The sequence below is a fragment of the Carcharodon carcharias genome, chromosome 17 (genome assembly GCF_017639515.1).
Source record: "Carcharodon carcharias isolate sCarCar2 chromosome 17, sCarCar2.pri, whole genome shotgun sequence".
NCBI lineage: Eukaryota > Metazoa > Chordata > Chondrichthyes > Lamniformes > Lamnidae > Carcharodon > Carcharodon carcharias.
The window spans coordinates 45286310-45305357 of record NC_054483.1 but is presented as its reverse complement, the minus strand read 5'-3'; the positions used below and the strand labels follow the sequence as shown (position 1 = coordinate 45305357).

At 50.9% G+C, this 19048-nt stretch overlaps 1 protein-coding gene across 3 annotated transcripts in view; it reads left to right on the top strand.

Moving 5' to 3' along the window:
* Positions 1–19048, top strand: part of mypn (myopalladin) — a 451051-nt gene that overhangs the window by 226019 nt on the left and 205984 nt on the right. For all 3 annotated transcript variants that reach the window (XM_041210119.1, XM_041210117.1, XM_041210118.1), the window contains exon 9: positions 10594–10710. In XM_041210119.1, coding sequence (XP_041066053.1) covers positions 10594–10710 — 117 coding nt within the window. The remainder of the gene's footprint in view (positions 1–10593; positions 10711–19048) is intronic.

The following is a 19048-nucleotide window of genomic DNA, read 5'->3' as shown; positions in this document are numbered from 1 at the left end:
TGAACATGTCCCATCTCATGTGACATTGTCACATGAGGGGGACATGTTAGGGAATTTTTTTTTCTATTTTTAATATTTTTCAAAGTGTCAGCGATCTCCCTGAGACAGCCTCAGGGAGATGTGCGCTCTTTTGTGCGCATGCGTGAAAGAGCGCACTCTTGCTTTTGGGGTATCCCCCCTCCGCCTTAATTGGCCCACCCACATAAAATGGCGGTGGGGCCCGCTTCTCCGGCGGGGACCGGCTCCCTGCCTGCCAGAGATTGGGTTGGGCCTGCCCACCCGACAGGCAGAACATTCTTGGAGTCCACTGCAATCTAGTGGTGGCTCAGGGATTTAAATGGAGGCTGGATGGCTGTCCCACATCCTCAGAAGGCCATCCAGCAAACCCAACTGGGTATGCCAGAGGCCTCCAGCAGGAGAGGATGGGGTTCCTTCATAGTCAGGCTATGGACAGGGGTTGACCATTGAAAAATCCCCCTGCTCTTTTCTACAAGCCATACTTTGCGACCCCCATTCCACCTTCATTCTCCTTTAGTCTGGGGTCCCCAGCTGATCCTGGGCTTTTGGTGGATGCATTGCCGGCAGCAACTACCACTGCGACTGGAGCTGGCAGTGGGGAACTGCCGGCCTCTGATTAGCTTTCTGACGTTTTGAGTCATCAAGGACCTCAATCCCAGGGAAGGCCTCACAGCGACCACTTAAGTGCCTGAAGGGCACTTGATCCTGTTGGGCCTCCCTCATGAAGGTGCCCATCAGTTCTACTCGAAGTTAATATCAAAGCTTATGTGCAAGCACTGGAGTTAGCCTTGAAAGCATGTCCTGATTCTGAGCTACTAGTGGCTATCACTATACCAAGACTGATACTTACAAAGTTACAAGTGTGGCATCTACGCCTCACACCAAGTTGTCTATATTATTCAACAGAAATAACTGAAAAGTATAGATCTCACAAAAGTATTAAGTTTATGTGTTAGTGACTGTTAGGAAGTCAGGTCAGATAATCAGCTGTTGTGGTCAGTTTATCTCATGCTGATAACCTGGCCATATAATCTGCAATATTGGGAGAATCACAAATAGGGGCGGAATCATCCCAGATTTGCATTGTGTGGTTGCAGTTGGAAAAAAGAATAAATTAATACCCACTCCACCCGGGGCTTTTCACACCATATCATCCTATTCCTGGCACATCCCACTCCATTAACAATTCATTCCTGGGAAACATTCCCAGGTCACTGTTGGGCAGAAACTGATTTGCCCGCCCCGCAGTCACCTCAGGCCTTCAGTAAACTGGACGCCATATTTAAAGGACACCCCTGTACAGACCTAGCACTTTTCAAATGGTCAGAAACTGCTGGGAACTGATGGCTGCCAAATGGGAGCAAATATGCTGCCCCCAAATTAGCGACGCCTCCTTCAAGCACAAACTGGACGCAGTAGGAGGCCTGCCGTGATGTCGTCTACTCCCTCTCTGGGCAAAGACTAGCAAGCGAGATCACCAATCTAGCATGGGAGGCGGTGGTAGCAGTGGAAATTGCCAATGCCCTGCAAAATGAGGATAGCCATCCAGTGCAGGAAGAGGATGAATCCATTCCACCCGGGTAAGTCACTCTCAACTCACACTCACAAACCCATCACACATCCACAGGGATCTCACACCTCAAGGGACAACATCACTAACTCTCACACATGCCCTCACATCTCCATCAGGCTCATATCCTCTGGAGCTCGCGTCCTCATCTTGTGTCACTCACCTCACTAACATTCCATGCAGCGCCATGCATTCTGCTCACACTCTCTCCATTCGTTTTCATGCAAGAGAAGCTGGCGCACAACATCAGGGAGAGGATCCAGCTTGGTGGTGGAGTGGCCCACAATAGACCCTCACTCATTTTGAGGAGCGTGCTTGCTGACTGGCGAGGGCATGGACCGTGCCTGCGGCAACTGTGAAGTCAGTGGCAAACACTCACGTGAAGAACCTGCACCACATCAGCCCTCTCTCAACACAACTGTGAGTGCCCTCCCACCTGCTTTTGACTGTGCTGCCCTGCACTAATCATCTCTACTTTGGTTCATAGGGAGCTCTGCCAAGCGATCAACACACTCAGCCATCCAGTCCCTCAGCTCCATCCAGATCCTAACCTCCAGTCAAGAGGACACCTCCATTGAAGAACTGGAACTAAGCAGCCTGGAAGACCCATCACAGTGCTTACCCACACCCTGCGTCAGCGCAGAGACACGCACCTCGGTGGACCTAGATCTAGCGCAGGCACAGGTTCACAATCTGATGGTCACCGCACAGACACATGTCCACAGCAGGAGGAGGCAGGTTCAGCCGAGCTCCCCGGCACTCGGAGGACTGCTGGGGAAGCGGCATCTGTGAGGTCTGAGTCAGATGACGAGCCTCTGAATTTGGCCTTCCAATGCATTGCGCAGAGCCAGCAGAAGGCGGGGAAAATCACACAGAGCTGTTGGAAGCCCTCTACAGAGTGGCATGTGAGTCAGATAAGTGTATCCGCCTGCTTTCTGGTGAAGTGGTGCCCAAATCTGCACGTATGGAGGTCTCCATGGGGAGGATGGCAGATGCTATGGAGGCCCTTGTCCAGCGAGAACGCGGAAATGCACGCAGACCTGAACTCCATTGTGGTAGCCATGGGTGAGTTCCTGCAGTGGCAACACAAAAGGGAAACAGGGCACTGCGGCATCTCTCCTGGTGCTCCTTCCCCTCAAGGAGTCCATGTCTCACTCACTACCCGAAGGGAGGAGGAGCGGCTGCTGGACAGCCCTGGGTCATCCACTCAGGAATCTCAGAGGCTGTCCTCTCCATCCCAGCTCCCTTTGCTTGTGACCCCCCCTTAACCTCATCCTCTGTCACTGCAGATGCAGCATACCAGGGTCCTCAAGGCCTCGGCTATCCATTGGAATCATCAGAGGCCACAGGCCAACCATTGCACAGGCTGCCTGCACCCCTGATCCAGGTGTCAGGGCAGCACCTAGAAGAAGTGGTGGGCCTAGAAATGTTAAGAATTCCTGATCACAGGTGGTTGCACAGGTGAACAAACTTTGTCATTTATAATCTGCAAATATATTCACTTTCACGAGTGTAATGTTGTCTTTCAGCTTCATTTACAGGCTTCGCAAGTCCTCCCACTGCATCCCCACCCACTAGCAGTTCAGCTGGACCACAAGTGATTCTGGAGGGAGAGGTGTGTGTGTGGCAAGGCCTTTCGGAGCCTCATGCAAGCATTCTCCCACACATGTGGAGCCTTTTTCCATCACACTCATCTCACTGTCCCGAGAATTTTCAATGCTACCTGCTGGGGTTCTCTTTCAGTTGTCCATCTGAGCTGACCTGCATCTCTGCCCACCCACTGATTGGACTTCGATGCAGCACACCTCCCTGTCCAACACAAGGCTCCTCTCAGTTTTGATTTCAGAAGCATGGTCCTTATAAGGTTTGTTTTCAGCTCCTCCGTCCTTTCCCCTACCCCAGTCACCCATGTCTTTTCGCCCATCACTGTTGACCCCCCTGGCATCACCTTCCACCTCCCCACCATCACCTACCAACCAGAACCCTTTTCTTTCCAGGATGTCCAGGTGAAGTTGTACGTTCCCTACCTTCCTGAGAATCCCACCCCCATCCACATTGACTTCCCTGACCTCCTCCTTCCCACCCTCAGGGTCCGTATCTGCCTCTGAGTCCCCACCAACCTCCCTCACTGTCCCTCCCACTGCTACTGTTGCACGCTCACTCTTCCACCCTACTGGATCACTCTGCCTCCTCTCATACTCGGTATTCTCTCCTACCATACCCACCCTCACTTCATTCCCCAAGAAGCAGTCATCGACTCCACAGAACCCTTCCTTGTACGTTCACCTAGACATCACCCCCCTTACTCCCTTCCCCACCCTTACTCCCTCCTCCACCCCTACTCCCTCCTCCCCTCAGACTCCTTCCTCCCCCCTGGTCTCCTTCACCCCTCTGGACTCCTTCCTTCCCCTTGGCTCCTTCCCCCCTCCGAATTCCTTCCTCCCCCTGAACTTCTTCCTCCCCCCCGGATTCCTTTCCCCCACAATGGATTCTTTCCCCCTCCAAACTCTTTCCTGCCCTCGGACTCTTTCCTCCTTCCGAACTCCTTCCCTTACACCTTCCCCCTCCCCACACCTACCTCCCCAGTTGCCGCATTCTCCCCCATTACACGTCCTTCCCCCATACTCCATTCCCCCTCCAAACTTCACCCCTCCCAACACCTTCGTTCCTTCCCTCCCTCCTAACCTCACCCCCACTGACACCTTTATTCCACCCTCTCAACCTCTCCCCCACTCCCCGGTCCCCTCGTACATCATCTTCTCCCAGTCAAACTTAGACCTTCCTGTCCCACCGCCGTTCCGAGTACACCTTTCTCTTCCACTCACAGCTTGACCTTCCTCTCTGCCCCCCTCACCGATCATCTGCAGCAGCCCATGGCCAAGACCCTGATGTCCCGAAGCAGACCCCAGACACTAACGGAGACCTCACACCTCCCATTAGCTGCTTCGCAGCAGAGCCATGTCCATGAGGATCCACCCAGCATGTGATGCATGTGTTCCTCCAGGGTCTGGCAACTATGGGGCTTCAGCACCTTCTGCTCTTCGGGTGTCTGCGATCTGAGCAAGGCCCTAACAGTAAGTCCCGACTTCTGCATATCACACTTGTGCAGACATGTTCTGGGTCGGCATGTTTTCCCACTGACGTGCGTGATAAATTTGACGTGAGGGGATGATTCCGGCGAGCAGAACTTATAATTAGATGCAGATGTATTAAAATAATGTTCCCGACATGTGGCAGTGGGAAACACAGCCCGCTGTTGGTAGGTGGAGTGGATGATCGCAAACGGTTTCACGCCGTCGTGAAACTGATTTTTGGCCTTCTCGCCGTATTGTCTGCTCACGCCCATCATGATGCCTGACACCAACGGGGACAGAAAATTTCGGCCAGGGTGTGCTGACTCGCAAACTTAATTGTTCAGTGTGCCCTCTTAAGAAAGAGTCCATGTCAGGATTCTACCTTTTAAAATTTGCCCCAATGGTATAAAGATTGAACTACAATGCTTTCCAATTGTTGTTTTGAAATAAGGAATGAGATTAGATATTCTATTATGTTTAATATAATCAATCTATTGCTAATGATATTGCTGCATTTTATCAATAATATGATACCTTCGTGGAATTTAGTCCTTTAAGCTGTCACAAGGTATTGCAGCTATGTAACCTGGTTTACTTTGACCAGGCGATGACAATTTCATAAAATAGATCTGAACTACATACAATATTCTCTTTATTGTACACCATTACACTTTGATTATTTTAAATTAGCATCACCTGTGCTGATGCTTTCTTAATATAATAAAGGCTGCAAGTAATATTGCACTTCTGTATTGGCTTTGGATGAATGGTTATGAGAGACTGTTTCACACTGCTTTAGCTTTGCATAGTTATCCAGTACAACTCTGGCCAGATATATAGCTGGAGTGCTCCGTTGCTCTGTTTGACATCTGAAGTACTTTATAAACTTAGAGTTAAAGAGTAATTGTGTTGTGAAGCCTTGCCCACTGGCAATCCATATCAGGAAATTGCGCACACTGAGCCCTATCTTGGAATTGGCACAATTTCCTGAAATATAAGCAGAAAGTATTGGAAGTGCTAAGCAAGTTTGGCAGCATCTATGGAAACTGAAACAGAGTTAACATTTTGAGTCAAATATGATTCTTTGTATGTTCCCAGCGGATAAGGACATCAGAAGTGGAACGTTGACTCTTAAGTCTTTTTCTTGTTATGAAAAAATAAACAGTGCACTTTGTGATTCTGTAACCTAAGGAAATTCTCACCAGGGAGCTTCTCACATGCTGCAGGTAGAGCTCTCTTTTAGCAAACTGGGGCTGGATTTTTGTCTCCCGATGGAGGTGCAAATTAGGTAGCGAAACGCTGAACTTAGTTTTTCATTTTGCTGGGGTATTTCCTCTGCCTTTCCGATACCATACCATTTTTGTGTGGCTTTATTGTAGTTTGGGAAGAGCTTGGGTACAAAATGCACACACATCCTTCCAAGATCAGGGACCCCATTTTAAGGACCACAGGAAAATTGGATTTCCTCTCTCATGCAATTTTCCTGTGCTGGTGCAAGATTTTGGAAGCCCTAAAATAATGCACTTCCTTGGAAAGTTTGTGACCATTGGGTGAAGCTTGCTGAGGAGTTGGGAACATTCTGAAAGGTAAGCTTAAAATGTTTTGACATTTTCAAATGTCGCTATTAAATGCGATATTGCGATGGAGATGTGTTTTTAATGTAGTGATTCATCATTGGGATCTGTCCTGCAAAGGTAAGTTGACCCTTATATTGACCACTATTGTGAAAGTGTTGTCATTCATTGTAGTACCTTTTCAAGAAAGTGTCATAATACATTCCAAAATGTGAAAAAAATGTCCTGTCATCCTCTGCTGTCATGTTTTGTGCTGTGATGTAAATTGACTGACAGCTCTGGCTGTTAAAATATGTGCTTTGGAAATCTCTGCACCTGCTCCTCTCCATTCATTGACAAGCATACTGCTTTAAAGTGGAAATGGACATCATTTTGCTGTGTCAGTTTCAGGCAATGTAGCTGGAGGCTTTTGTTATAGCAGCTGTAGCCATTATAAATGTTTAGCTGGGTTCCAAGTATTGATAACGGCTTCAGCTCAGCAAGTGGTCGAATGATCCAAGAATGATTTGACACTTTTAAGAAGCTGTAATAACAGCATATGCCTTTGATGTGGTTTCTTATTTGTTTACAAACCTAATAGTACTAAAGGAATTACATTTTTTTTTACACCGGGGTAGGTTTTTTCCCCCTAGTATCAACAATAGTGCATTTGAATTCAGAGTTTTATTCGATTGTTAGAGGTTTAATTTTTTTAAATGATTTTAAAATAGTTCCCATTGCTACTTTATAGCTCCTGAGAACTGTACATATTGGATACTGGTGATTAACTATGGAGGTAGATGGGGGTTGACATGGGTGACCTGATGGGGCCCAGGGTGGCAGAGGTGGGTGAGGGGTAAGGTTGAAGGGGCCTTTAACAATATTGGGAGCTGGGCTGCTGTGTTGGAGAACGAAGGTGGGCCTTCTAACTGGCCTGCCTCCACACTCCTCATGAACTGCATTGTGGATCGCAAAATGCACTGCGAAAACAACCTCTGTGTGAAAAAATAAAATTCCTGGGCAAAGTTACACAGGAGTCTGGTGTGCATGGAAGACGCAAAAGTACACAGGCTGGGCTTTCCTGACCCCACTGGTAAATCCCTCCCCAGGAGTCTGTCCCATAGTATAACCTGGGTCTCTCCAGCTGTGTTTCACATTGAACTGCTACCCATTTTAGAGCTTAATGCATCATATCTGTCACCTAACTTACAAACTTGACCTGAAATTCAGAATTTAGTTTTCTATCATGTTCTCTTCACCTGTATGAATTTCCCACAATCAGCCTTATCAAGCAATTTTTTTAACTAACTTTTGTTAATACTTTTTAGGAAAGAAGCAACATTCAGAACAACAGTGTATTAAAGCACTGTTAACATGTTCGACTGGCTGTGTTAACCTATTCACTTGTCTCTACTTTTCTTTAAATTAGCAGGGTGGATATAATCCTCTTGGGAACTGAAAATGAATGTCAGATGTTGAATCAGAGTCAGTTTCTTATGTTATGATAACAGTTTTCAGATCCATGTGCTAAAAGAATGACCACATCTGTCTCCACTATGGCTCGGTTGCATGACGTTTCTCTGAAACAAAAACAGAAACTGTTTGTAATAGTCAAGGGGTCTGGCAGCATCTGTGGAGAGAGAAGCAGGGTTAACAGGTAGGATTTTCCCTCTGAAGGTGGGAAACAGATGTCAGGACTGATTCCAGGCTTCCACTAGGTACTTTACAGGAAAATCCAAAGTTAAAAGATTGTGACTTTCTTTGCAAATATGATATTGACTTACTGAAAATAAGTCACTCCTTCTTCCTGTGCATTGATGCATTGTCTGTGCAGATTGCAGAATTTATAAAATTATCTTATGACTGTCTTAACTTTTAAAATATCTGGAAAGGACATGTACAGTTTAGTGATTAACTGAATGATCACAGTCCCCAGCCGCCTTTCAAGATGTTATCTTATATGTTAATGCTAAACATGAGAAAATATTTCATTGTTTGTATCAAATGTTCACTACCCATTTCTTTTCCCTTGGCATCCTCCTATCTATAAGAGATGACAAACATGCGGCAGACAATCCATTTAGGTGGGGTGTCTTCATTTGGTGTACCTTTTTTGATAGATGTGAAGGCAAATCCTTGAGGGGTATTTTCTGCCACAATTGCTGCACATGAAGCCATCAAGTGACATTGTGGGTTGTTTTTGGCGTTGGTGTCTCTTACCAAGCTGTGATAGCCATTGGCTGTGGTCGTGCATATTAGCCAAGAGGAGGCGTCACCATTTCCCTCTTTTGCCAGTTAATGAATCCCAAGTGCAATAGTCGATGTTTTGGGCCTCCATGTCATGCTTGAAAACACCCTTGAAGCAGAGCCTTGGGTGCCCCAGTGGTTGCCTGGCTTAGCTACCTCACTGTACAGAAAATCCTTGGGGATGTAACCATCTTCCATCCAGTGGACGTGCCCAGTACACTGAAGTCACTTCTGTTTGATTAGTGCCAGAACATTTGGGAGGACTGCCGCATTTGTGATTGCTGTCCATGCAGATCACAGAATTATCAAATTACCTTATGACTATCTTCATTTTTAAAATACCTGGAAAGGACATGTATGGTTCAATAATTAACTGAATGATCACACTCCCCAACGGCCCTTCAGGTTGTTACTTTATTTGTTAATACTAAACATGAAAAAGATTTCATTACATCAGATGCTTATCGTCCAATTTTCTTTTCTTGGCATCCTTCCATCTACAAGGACATGCAGCAAACAATCCATTACCCAATTATGTTATTTTAATTACTGTAGATGAAGAACGTTGGATGTGTTTTTGTAATTTTAGTCACTAAGCAAATGGCAATAAGTGACATGTAATTATAATGCTGATTTATCTATATATAGTCAACAAGTACAGATGTCCTTTAAGAAAGATGCATATAAGATTAGGAGTAAGTTATTCAGCTCCTTGAGCTTGCTCTACTTTTCAATTCAATCATGGCTAATCTATATCTCAACTCTGTTTACTCATCTTGACTCATATGACTTGATACCCTCGCTTCTTTGTGGCAAAAGTGCTTCTTTAATTAACAAAGGGGTGAAAAGTTATCAGGGTAGGCAGGAATGTGGAGCAGAGGTTTCAATCAGATCACCCATAATCTTATTGAATGGTGGAGCAGGCTCGAAGGGCTGAGTGGCCTACTCCTGCCCCTTGTTCATATGTTCCTGATTTTCCTCTTAAATGACATAGCTCTAACATCAAGATTATATCCCCTTGTTCTTAAATTTTCCCACCAAAGGAAATTATTTCTCCATATCTATCATATCAAATCCTTTTAATATTTTAACTACTTAGATAAGATCATCCCTCAATCTTCCATATTCAAGAAGATGCAAACCATGTTTCTGTAACCTGTCCTCAGAATTTAACTTTTAGCCATTATGGCATTCTGGTGAACCCACGCTGCTCTTACTTCAAGGCCAATATATTTTTCCTGACCTGAGGGTTATGGCAACATCGGTGTGGAGAGAGGAATAAAGTTAACGACTCAGATCTGTGACCTTTCATCAGAGGTCCTTGAGTATGCAACCAGCTTTCACTCTTCAGATGTGCCCTATCCACCGAACCTGCTTCTATTTGATTAATTCCAGCACACCTGGGAGCTCTGCTTTTGGGAAGACTGTTGCATTTGTGAACATTGTCTATGCAGATCACAGAATTTATAAAATTATCTTATGACTATCTGTCAATGAGTTCTGATGAGAGGTCACAGACCTGAAACATTAACTCTGTTTCTACCATAAACTGAGTTCTTTTCAGCATTTTCTGTCTTTATTTCTTGCATTTGCAGCATTTTGTTTTTTGATTTATCTTCCCTGAGGCTTGGTGCCCAGAACTAAACCTGGTACTTGAGATGGGGTCTGACAACAGCACTGTAAAATATAAAGCACACCTACCTTTCCTTTGTATTCCAACCCTCTTGATATAAATGCCAACATTTCGTAAGCCTTTTTGATTTCTTTTTATACATTTACACAACCTCCAATGATTAATTGGACTCCCAAATTTCTTTGCACTCGCTTATAATTTCTCATCATTTTAGAAAATACTCTAATTTATCCACTACGTACATCATATATAAGAGTCTTAAGGTTAGTTATTTGAAAATGTGATGGGACTTGAATTGAAATGACATGTAGCACTGCCTATGGTCTGTTAGGTGGTCATATTTCATGGTGTAAAATAGGCACAGTTAATTCTAATATCTTACTGGGACAAGGGCACACTAAGCAGAAAATTGTAAGTGGTAAATTCACTGTGACATGTCATGTTAATAATACTTGAGGATTGGCTGTAATTATCAGTGATATGTTTGAATATTTTTAGAGGAGATCTGCACCCTGGTAATTGCTGAAGCTTTCCCTGAAGACTCTGGGATGTTTACATGTACAGCCAGCAACAAGTATGGCACCATGTCAAGCACTGCTCAACTCACTGTACATGGTAGGTATTTAACGTTACTTTCAAGTTGCATTACTACATTATTAGCATTGTGTTTCAAATTGAAAGGAGAAAAGTAATTTTCTCCAGAAGAAGAGTATTATTTCAACTGTACGGAATAGGGAGCAGGCCCACGGAACTAGGCAGCAGACCCACGGAACTAGGCAGCAGACCCACGGAACTAGGCAGCAGACCCATGGGCCTAGGCAGCAGACCCACGGGACTAGGCAGCAGACCCATGGGACTAGGCAGCAGCCCAGGTGATAGGCAGCAGACCCACGGGGCTAGGCAGCAAACCCACGGGACTAGGCAGCAAAACCACGGGGCTAGGCAGAGGACCCATGGGACAAGACAGCAGATCCACGGGGATAGGCAGCAAACCCACGGGACTAGGCAGCAAACTCACTGGACTAGGCGTCAGACCCACTGGACTATGCAGCAAACCCACGGGACTAGGCAGCAGACCCACGGGACTAGGCAGCAGACCCAGGGGACCAGGCAGCAGATCCACGGGAGCAGGCAGTTGACCCATTGGACTTGGCAGCATACTCAAAGAATTAAACATCTGTTTTACAGGATTAAACAGCACACCCAAGTGACTTGTCAGCAGACCCCTGGTACTAGGCAGCAGACCCACGGGACTAGGCAGCAGACCCACAGGAATCGGCTGCAGACCCACGGAACAAGACAGCAGACCCATGGGACTAGCCAGCAGGCCCAGCGTATAGGCAGCAGACCCACAGGGCCAGGTAGCAGAACCATGGAACTAGGCAGCAAACTCACGGGACTAGGCAGCAGAACCACGGGACTAGGCAGAAGGCCCAGGGGACTATGCAGCAGATGCATTGGACTATAAGCAAACCCATGGGACTAGGCAGCAGACCCATGGGACAAGGCAGCAAACCCATGGGGATAGGCAGCAGACCCACGGGTCTAGACAGCAGAGCCACGGGCTAGACAGCAAAATCACGGGACTAGGCAGCAGATCCATGGGACAAGGCAGCAGAGCCATGGAACTAGGATGCAAACTCACGGGAGTAGGCAGCAGATACGCGGGGCTAGGCAGCAGACCCATGGGACTAGGCAGCAGATCCACGGGGCTAGGCAGCAGACCCAGTGGATAGGCAGCAGACCCACGGGAATAGGCAGCAGGTCCATGGATCTAGGCAGCAAACTCATGAAACTAGGCAGCAGACCCATGGGACTAGGCAGCAGGCCCACAGGGCTACGCAGTAGACCCACAGGACTAGACAGCAGACCCATTGGAGTAGGCAGCATACTCACAGGACTAGGCAGCAGACTCACAGAATTGAACATTTGTTTTACAAGATTAGACAGCAGACCCATGGGACCAGGCAGTAGACACACATGACTAGGCAGCAAGCTCATGGGACTAGGCAGTCGACCCACAGTACTAGGCAGCAGACCTACGGAACTAGGCAGCAAATCCACGGCACTAGGCACCAGACTCATGGGACTAGGCAGCAGGCCCAGGGTATAGGCAGCAGACCCACAGGTCTAGGTAGCAGAACCATTGAACTAGGCAGCAAACTCATGGAACTAGGCAGCAGATCCACAGGACTAGGCAGCAGACCCATGGGACTAGGCAGCAGACCCACGGGACTCGGCAGCAGACCAACAGGAAGCGGCTGCAGAACCATGGAAAAAAACAGGAGATCCATGGGACTAGGCAGCAGACCCACAGGGCTAGGCAGTAGACCCATGGGACTAGGCAGCAGACCCATTGGACTAGGCAGCATACTCACAGGACTAGGCAGCCGACTCACAGAATTGAACATTTGTTTTACAGGATTAGACAGCAGACCCATGGGTCTAGGCAGTAGACACACATGACTAGGCAGCAAGCTCATGGGACTAGGTAGTCAACCCATGGGACTAGGCAGCAGACCTACGGGCCTAGGCAGCAGACCCACGGAACTAGCCAGTAGACCGACGGGACTAGGCAGTAAATCCATGGCGCTAGGCACCAGATCCATGGGACTAGGCAGCAGGCCCAGGTTATTGGTAGCAGACCCGCAGGGCTAGGTAGCAGAACCATGGAACTAGGCAGCAAACTCACGGAACTAGGCAGCAGACCCGTTGGACTAGGCACAGACCCACGGGGCTCGGCAGCAGACCCACGGGACTAGGCAGCAGATCCACGGGGCTAGGCAGCAGACCCACGGGACTAGGCAGCAGATCCACGGGGCTAGGCAGCAGACCCACGGGACTAGGCAGCAGATCCATGGGAACAGGCAGTAGACCCATCAGACTTGGAAGCACGGAATTAAACATCAGTTTTATAGGATTAGACAGTAAACACTTGGGACTTGGCAGCAGACCCATGGAACTAGGCAGTAAACTCATGGGACCAGGCAACAAACTCAATGGACTAGGCAGCAAACCCAAGGGATGAGGCAGCAGACCCACAGGAATCGGCTGTAGACCCACGGACCTAGACAGCAGAACCATGGAACTAGGCAGCAAACTCACGGGACTAGGCAGCAGAACCATGAGACTAGGCATCAGGCCCAGGGGACTATCCAGCAGACCCACGGGACTATGCAGCAAACTCACAGGACTAGGCAGCAGACCCTTAGGGCTAGGCAGCAGACCCAGGGGACTAGGCAGGAAACCCATGGGGATAGGCAGCAGACCCATGGTTCTAGACAGCAAACACACAGGACTAGGTAGCAGTCACTTGGGACTAGGCAGCAGACCCAGGGGACTAGGCAGCAGAGACATGGAAGTAGGCAGCAAACTCATGGGACTAGGCAGCAGACCCATGGGACTAGGCAGCAGATCCACGGGGCTAGGCGGCAGACCCACAGGACTAGGCGGCAGACCCATGGGACTAGGCTGCAGACAACAGGACTAGGCAGCAGACCCATGGGACTAGGCAGCAGACCCATGGCACTAGGCAGCAGATCCACGGGGCTAGGCAGCAGACCCACAGGAATCGGCTGCCGACCCACAGAACAAGACAGCAGATCCATGGGACTAGGCAGCAGGCCCAGTGGATAGGCAGCAGGCCCATGGTACTAGGCAGCAGGCGCATGGATCGAAGCAGCAAACTCATGGGACTAGGCAGCAGACCCACGGGACTTGGCAGCAGGCCCTGGATCTAGGCAGCAGACCCACAGGACTAGGCATCAGACCCACGGCACGAGGCAGCAGACCCATGGGACTAGGCAGCAAGCTCATGGGACTTGTCAGTAGATCCACGGGACTAGGCAGCAGGCCCTTGGCACTAGGCAGCAGATCCACGGGGCTAGGCAGCAGACCCATGGGACAAGGCAGCAAACCCACGGGGATAGGCAGCAGACGCACGGGACGAGGCAGCAGACTCACAGGACGAGGCAGCAGACCCATGGGACTAGGCAGCAGACCCATGGCACTAGGCAGCAGATCCACGGGGCTAGGCAGCAGACCCACAGGAATCGGCTGCCGACCCACAGAACAAGACAGCAGATCCATGGGACTAGGCAGCAGGCCCAGTGGATAGGCAGCAGGCCTATGGTACTAGGCAGCAGGCGCATGGATCGAAGCAGCAAACTCATGGGACTAGGCAGCAGACCCACGGGACTTGGCAGCAGGCCCTGGATCTAGGCAGCAGACCCACAGGACTAGGCATCAGACCCACGGCACGAGGCAGCAGACCCATGGGACTAGGCAGCAAGCTCATGGGACTTGTCAGTAGATCCACGGGACTAGGCAGCAGGCCCTTGGCACTAGGCAGCAGATCCACGGGGCTAGGCAGCAGACCCATGGGACAAGGCAGCAAACCCACGGGGATAGGCAGCAGACGCACGGGATGAGGCAGCAGACCCACAGGACGAGGCAGCAGACCCACGGGACTAGGCAGCAGACTCATGGGACTAGGCAGCAGAGTCACGGAACTAGGCAGCAGACCCACGGGACTAGGCAGCAGCCCCATGGGGCTAGGTAGCGGACTCACATGATTAAACAACTACTTTACGGAATTAGACAACAGACCCATGGGACTATGCCGCAGGACCAGGGGATAGGCAGCAGACCCATGGGAACAGGTTGCAGACCCATGGTACCAGGCAGCAAACCCACGAGATGAGGCAGCAGACCCACAGGACGAGGCAGCAGACCCACGGGACTAGGCAGCAGACTCATGGGACTAGGCAGCAGAGTCACGGAACTAGGCAGCAGACCCACGGGACTAGGCAGCAGCCCCATGGGGCTAGGTAGCGGACTCACATGATTAAACAACTACTTTACGGAATTAGACAACAGACCCATGGGACTATGCCGCAGGCCCAGGGGATAGGCAGCAGACCCATGGGAACAGGTTGCAGACCCATGGTACCAGGCAGCAAACCCACGGGATTAGGCAGCAGACCCACAGGACTAGGCAGCAGACCCACTGAACTAGACAGTAGATCCATGGCACTAGGCAGCAGATCCACGGGGCTAGGCAGCAAACACATGGGACTAGGCAGCCGACCCACAGGGCTGGGCAGCAATCCCATGGGAATAGGCAGCAGTCCCATGGGACAAGGCAGCAGATCCATGGGAACAGGCAGCAGACCCATTGGACTCGGCAGCATACTCACAGGATTAAAGATCTGTTTTACCTGGGATTAAACAGCAGACCCATGGGACTTGGCAGCAGACACGCTGTACTAGTCAGCCGATCCTCAGGGCTAGGCAGCAATCCCACGGGAATAGGCAGCAGACCCAAGGGACGAGGCAGCAGACCCACGGGCCCAAGCAGCAGACCCACGGGACTAGGCAGCAGACCCACGGGACTAGGCAGCAGACCCACGGGACTAGGCAGCAGACTTACGGGACTATGCAGTAAACCCACGGGACTAAGCAGCAGACCGATGGGACAAGGCAGCAGACCCACGGGCCTAAGCAGCAGACGCACGGGAATAGGGGGCAGACTCATGGGACTAGGCAGCAGACCCAGGGGACTAGGCAGCGAACTCATGGGACTAGGCAGCAGACCCACAGGACAGGGCAACAGACCCATGGGACTAGGCAGCAGACCCACAGGGCTAGGCAGCAATCCCACAGGAATAGGCAGCAGACCCATGGGACTAGGCAACAGACTCATGGGACTAGGCAGCAGAGTCACGGAACTAGGCAGCAGACCGACGGGACTAGGCAGCAGACCCATGGGACTAGGTAGCGGACTCACAGGATTAAACAACTGCTTTACGGAATTAGACAACAGACCAATGGGACTATGCCGCAGGCCCAGGGGATAGGCAGCAGACCCATGGGAACAGGTTGCAGACCCATGGTACTAGGCAGCAAACCCACGGGATTAGGCAGCAGACCCGCAGGACTAGGCAGCAGACCCACTGAACTTGACAGTAGATCCTTGGCACTAGGCAGCAATCCACAGGGCTAGGCAGCAAAAACATGGGACTAGGCAGCAAACACACGGGTCAAGGTGCAGACCCGTGGGACTAGGCAGCCGACCCACAGGGCTGGGCAGCAATCCCATGGGAATAGGCAGCAGGCCCATGGGACAAGGCAGCAGATCCATGGGAACAGGCAGCAGTCCCATTGGACTCGGCAGCATACTCACAGAATTAAAGATCTGTTTTACCTGGGATTAAACAGCAGACCCATGGGACTTGGCAGCAGTCCCACGGTACTAGGCAGCCGACCCTCAGGGCTAGGCAGCAATCCCACGGGAATAGGCAGCAGACCCAAGGGAAGAGGCAGCAGACCCACGGGCCCAAGCAGCAGACCCACGGGACTAGGCAGCAGACTCATGGGACTAGGCAGCAGACCCACGGGACTATGCAGCAAACCCACAGGACTAGGCAACAGACCCATGAGACAAGGCAGCAAACCCACAGGGATAGGCAGCAGACCCACGGGACTAGTCAGCAAACTCATGGGACTAAGCAGCAGACCCTTGGGACTAGGCAGCAGACCCAGGGGACTAGGCAGCAGATCCATGGGACTAGGCAGCAGAGCCATGGAACTAGGCAGCGAACTCACAGGACTAGGCGGCAGACCCACAGGACTAGGAAGCAGACCCATGGGACTAGGCAGCAGACCCACAGGTCTAGGCAGCAATCCCACGAGCCCAAGCAGCAGACCCACGGGACTAGGCAGCAGACTCATGGGACTAGGCAGCTGACTCACAGGATTAAACAACTGATTTGTGGGTTTAGACAACAGACCCATGTGAATAGGCAGCAGGACCAGGGGATAGGCAGCAGACCCATGGGACCAGGTTGCAGACCCATAGAACTAGGCAACAAACTTACAAGATTAGGCAGCAGACCCACAGAACTAGGCTGCAGACCCACGGAACTAGACAGCAGACCCATGGGACTACGCAGCAGGCCCACTTGGCTAGGCAGCAAACTCATGGGGCTAGGCAGCTGACCCACGGGACTAGGCAGCAGATCCACGGGGATAGGCAGCAGATCCACGGGGCTAGGCAGCAGATCCACGGGATAGGCAGCAGACCCATTGGACTAGGCAGCAGACCCAAGGCACTAGGCAGCATATCCATGGGGCTCGGCAGCTGAACCATGGGACTAGGCAGCAGATCCACGGGACTAGGCAGCACACCCACGGGACTAGGCAGCAGATCCATGGGAACAGGCAGCAGACCCATCGGACTCGGCAGCATACTCACAGAATTAAACATCTCTTTTACAGGATTAGACAGCAGACCCACAGGACTTGGCAGCAGACCCATGGAACTAGGCAGTAAACTCATGGGACTAGACAGCAAACTCACGGGACTAGGCAGCAGACCCACAGGAATTGGCTGCAGACCAACGGAACAAGACAGCAGATCCATGGGACTAGGCAGCAGACCCAGTGGATAGGCAGCAGACCCATGGGACTAGGCAGCAAGCTCATTGGACTTGTCAGTAGACCCACGGGACTAGGCAGCAGACCCACAGGACTAGGCAGCACACCCATGGAACTAGACAGCAGACCCATGGGACAAGGCAGCAAACCCACGGGGATAGGCAGCAGACCCATGGGACTAGGCAGCAGACCCATGGGCCAAAGCAGCAGACCCACGGGACAAGGCAGCAGACCCACGGCCCCAGGCATCAGACCCACGGGAATAGGCAGCAGACCCACAGGACTAGGCAGCAAGCTCATGGGACTTGTCAGTAGACCCACGGGACTAGGCAGCAGACCCACAGGACAAGGCGGTACACCCATGGAGCTAGACAGCAGATCCATGGGACGAGGCAGCAAACCCACAGGGATAGGCAGCAGACCCATGGGTCTAGGCAGCAGACCCATGGGCCAAAGCAGCAGAATCATGGGCCAAAGCAGCAGACCCACAAGACTAGGCAGCAGAGTCACGGAACTAGGCAGCAGACCCATGGGACTAGGTAGTGGACTCACAGGATAGGCAGCAGACCCATGGGAACAGGTTGCAGACGCATGGTACTAGGCAGCAAACCCACGGGATTAGGCAGCAGACCCACAGGACTAGGCAGCAGACCCACGGAACTTGACAGTAGATCCATGGCACTAGGCAGCAGATCCACGGGGTGAGGCAGCAGACCCACGGGACTGGGCAGCAGACCCCCAGGAATTGGCTGCAGACCAACGGAACAAGACAGCAGATCCATGGGACTAGGCAGCAGACCCAGTGGATAGGCAGCAGATCCATGGGACTAGGCAGCAGATCCATGGGGCTAGGCAGCTGACCCATGGGACTAGGCAGCAGATCCATGGGGATAGGCAGCAGATCCACAGGGCTAGGCAGCAGATCCACGGGATAGGCAGCAGACCCATTGGACTAGGCAGCAGACCAAGGCACTAGGCAGCATATCCATGGGGCTCGGCAGCTGAACCATGGGACTAGGCAGCAGACCCACGGGACTAGGCAGCAGATCCATGGGAACAGGCAGCAGACCCATCGGACTCGGCAGCATACTCACAGAATTAAACATCTCTTTTACAGGATTAGACAGCAGACCCACAGGACTTGGCAGCAGACCCATGGAACTAGGCAGTAAACTCATGGGACTAGACAGCAAACTCACGGGACTAGGCAGCAGACCCACAGGACTCGGCAGCAGACCCACAGGAATTGGCTGCAGACCAACGGAACAAGACAGCAGATCCATGGGACTAGGCAGCAGACCCAGTGGATAGGCAGCAGATCCATGGGACTAGGCAGCAAGCTCATTGGACTTGTCAGTAGACCCACGGGACTAGGCAGCAGACCCACAGGACTAGGCAGCACACCCATGGAACTAGACAGCAGACCCATGGGACAAGGCAGCAAACCCACGGGGATAGGCAGCAGACCCATGGGACTAGGCAGCAGACCCATAGGACTAGGCAGCAAGCTCATGGG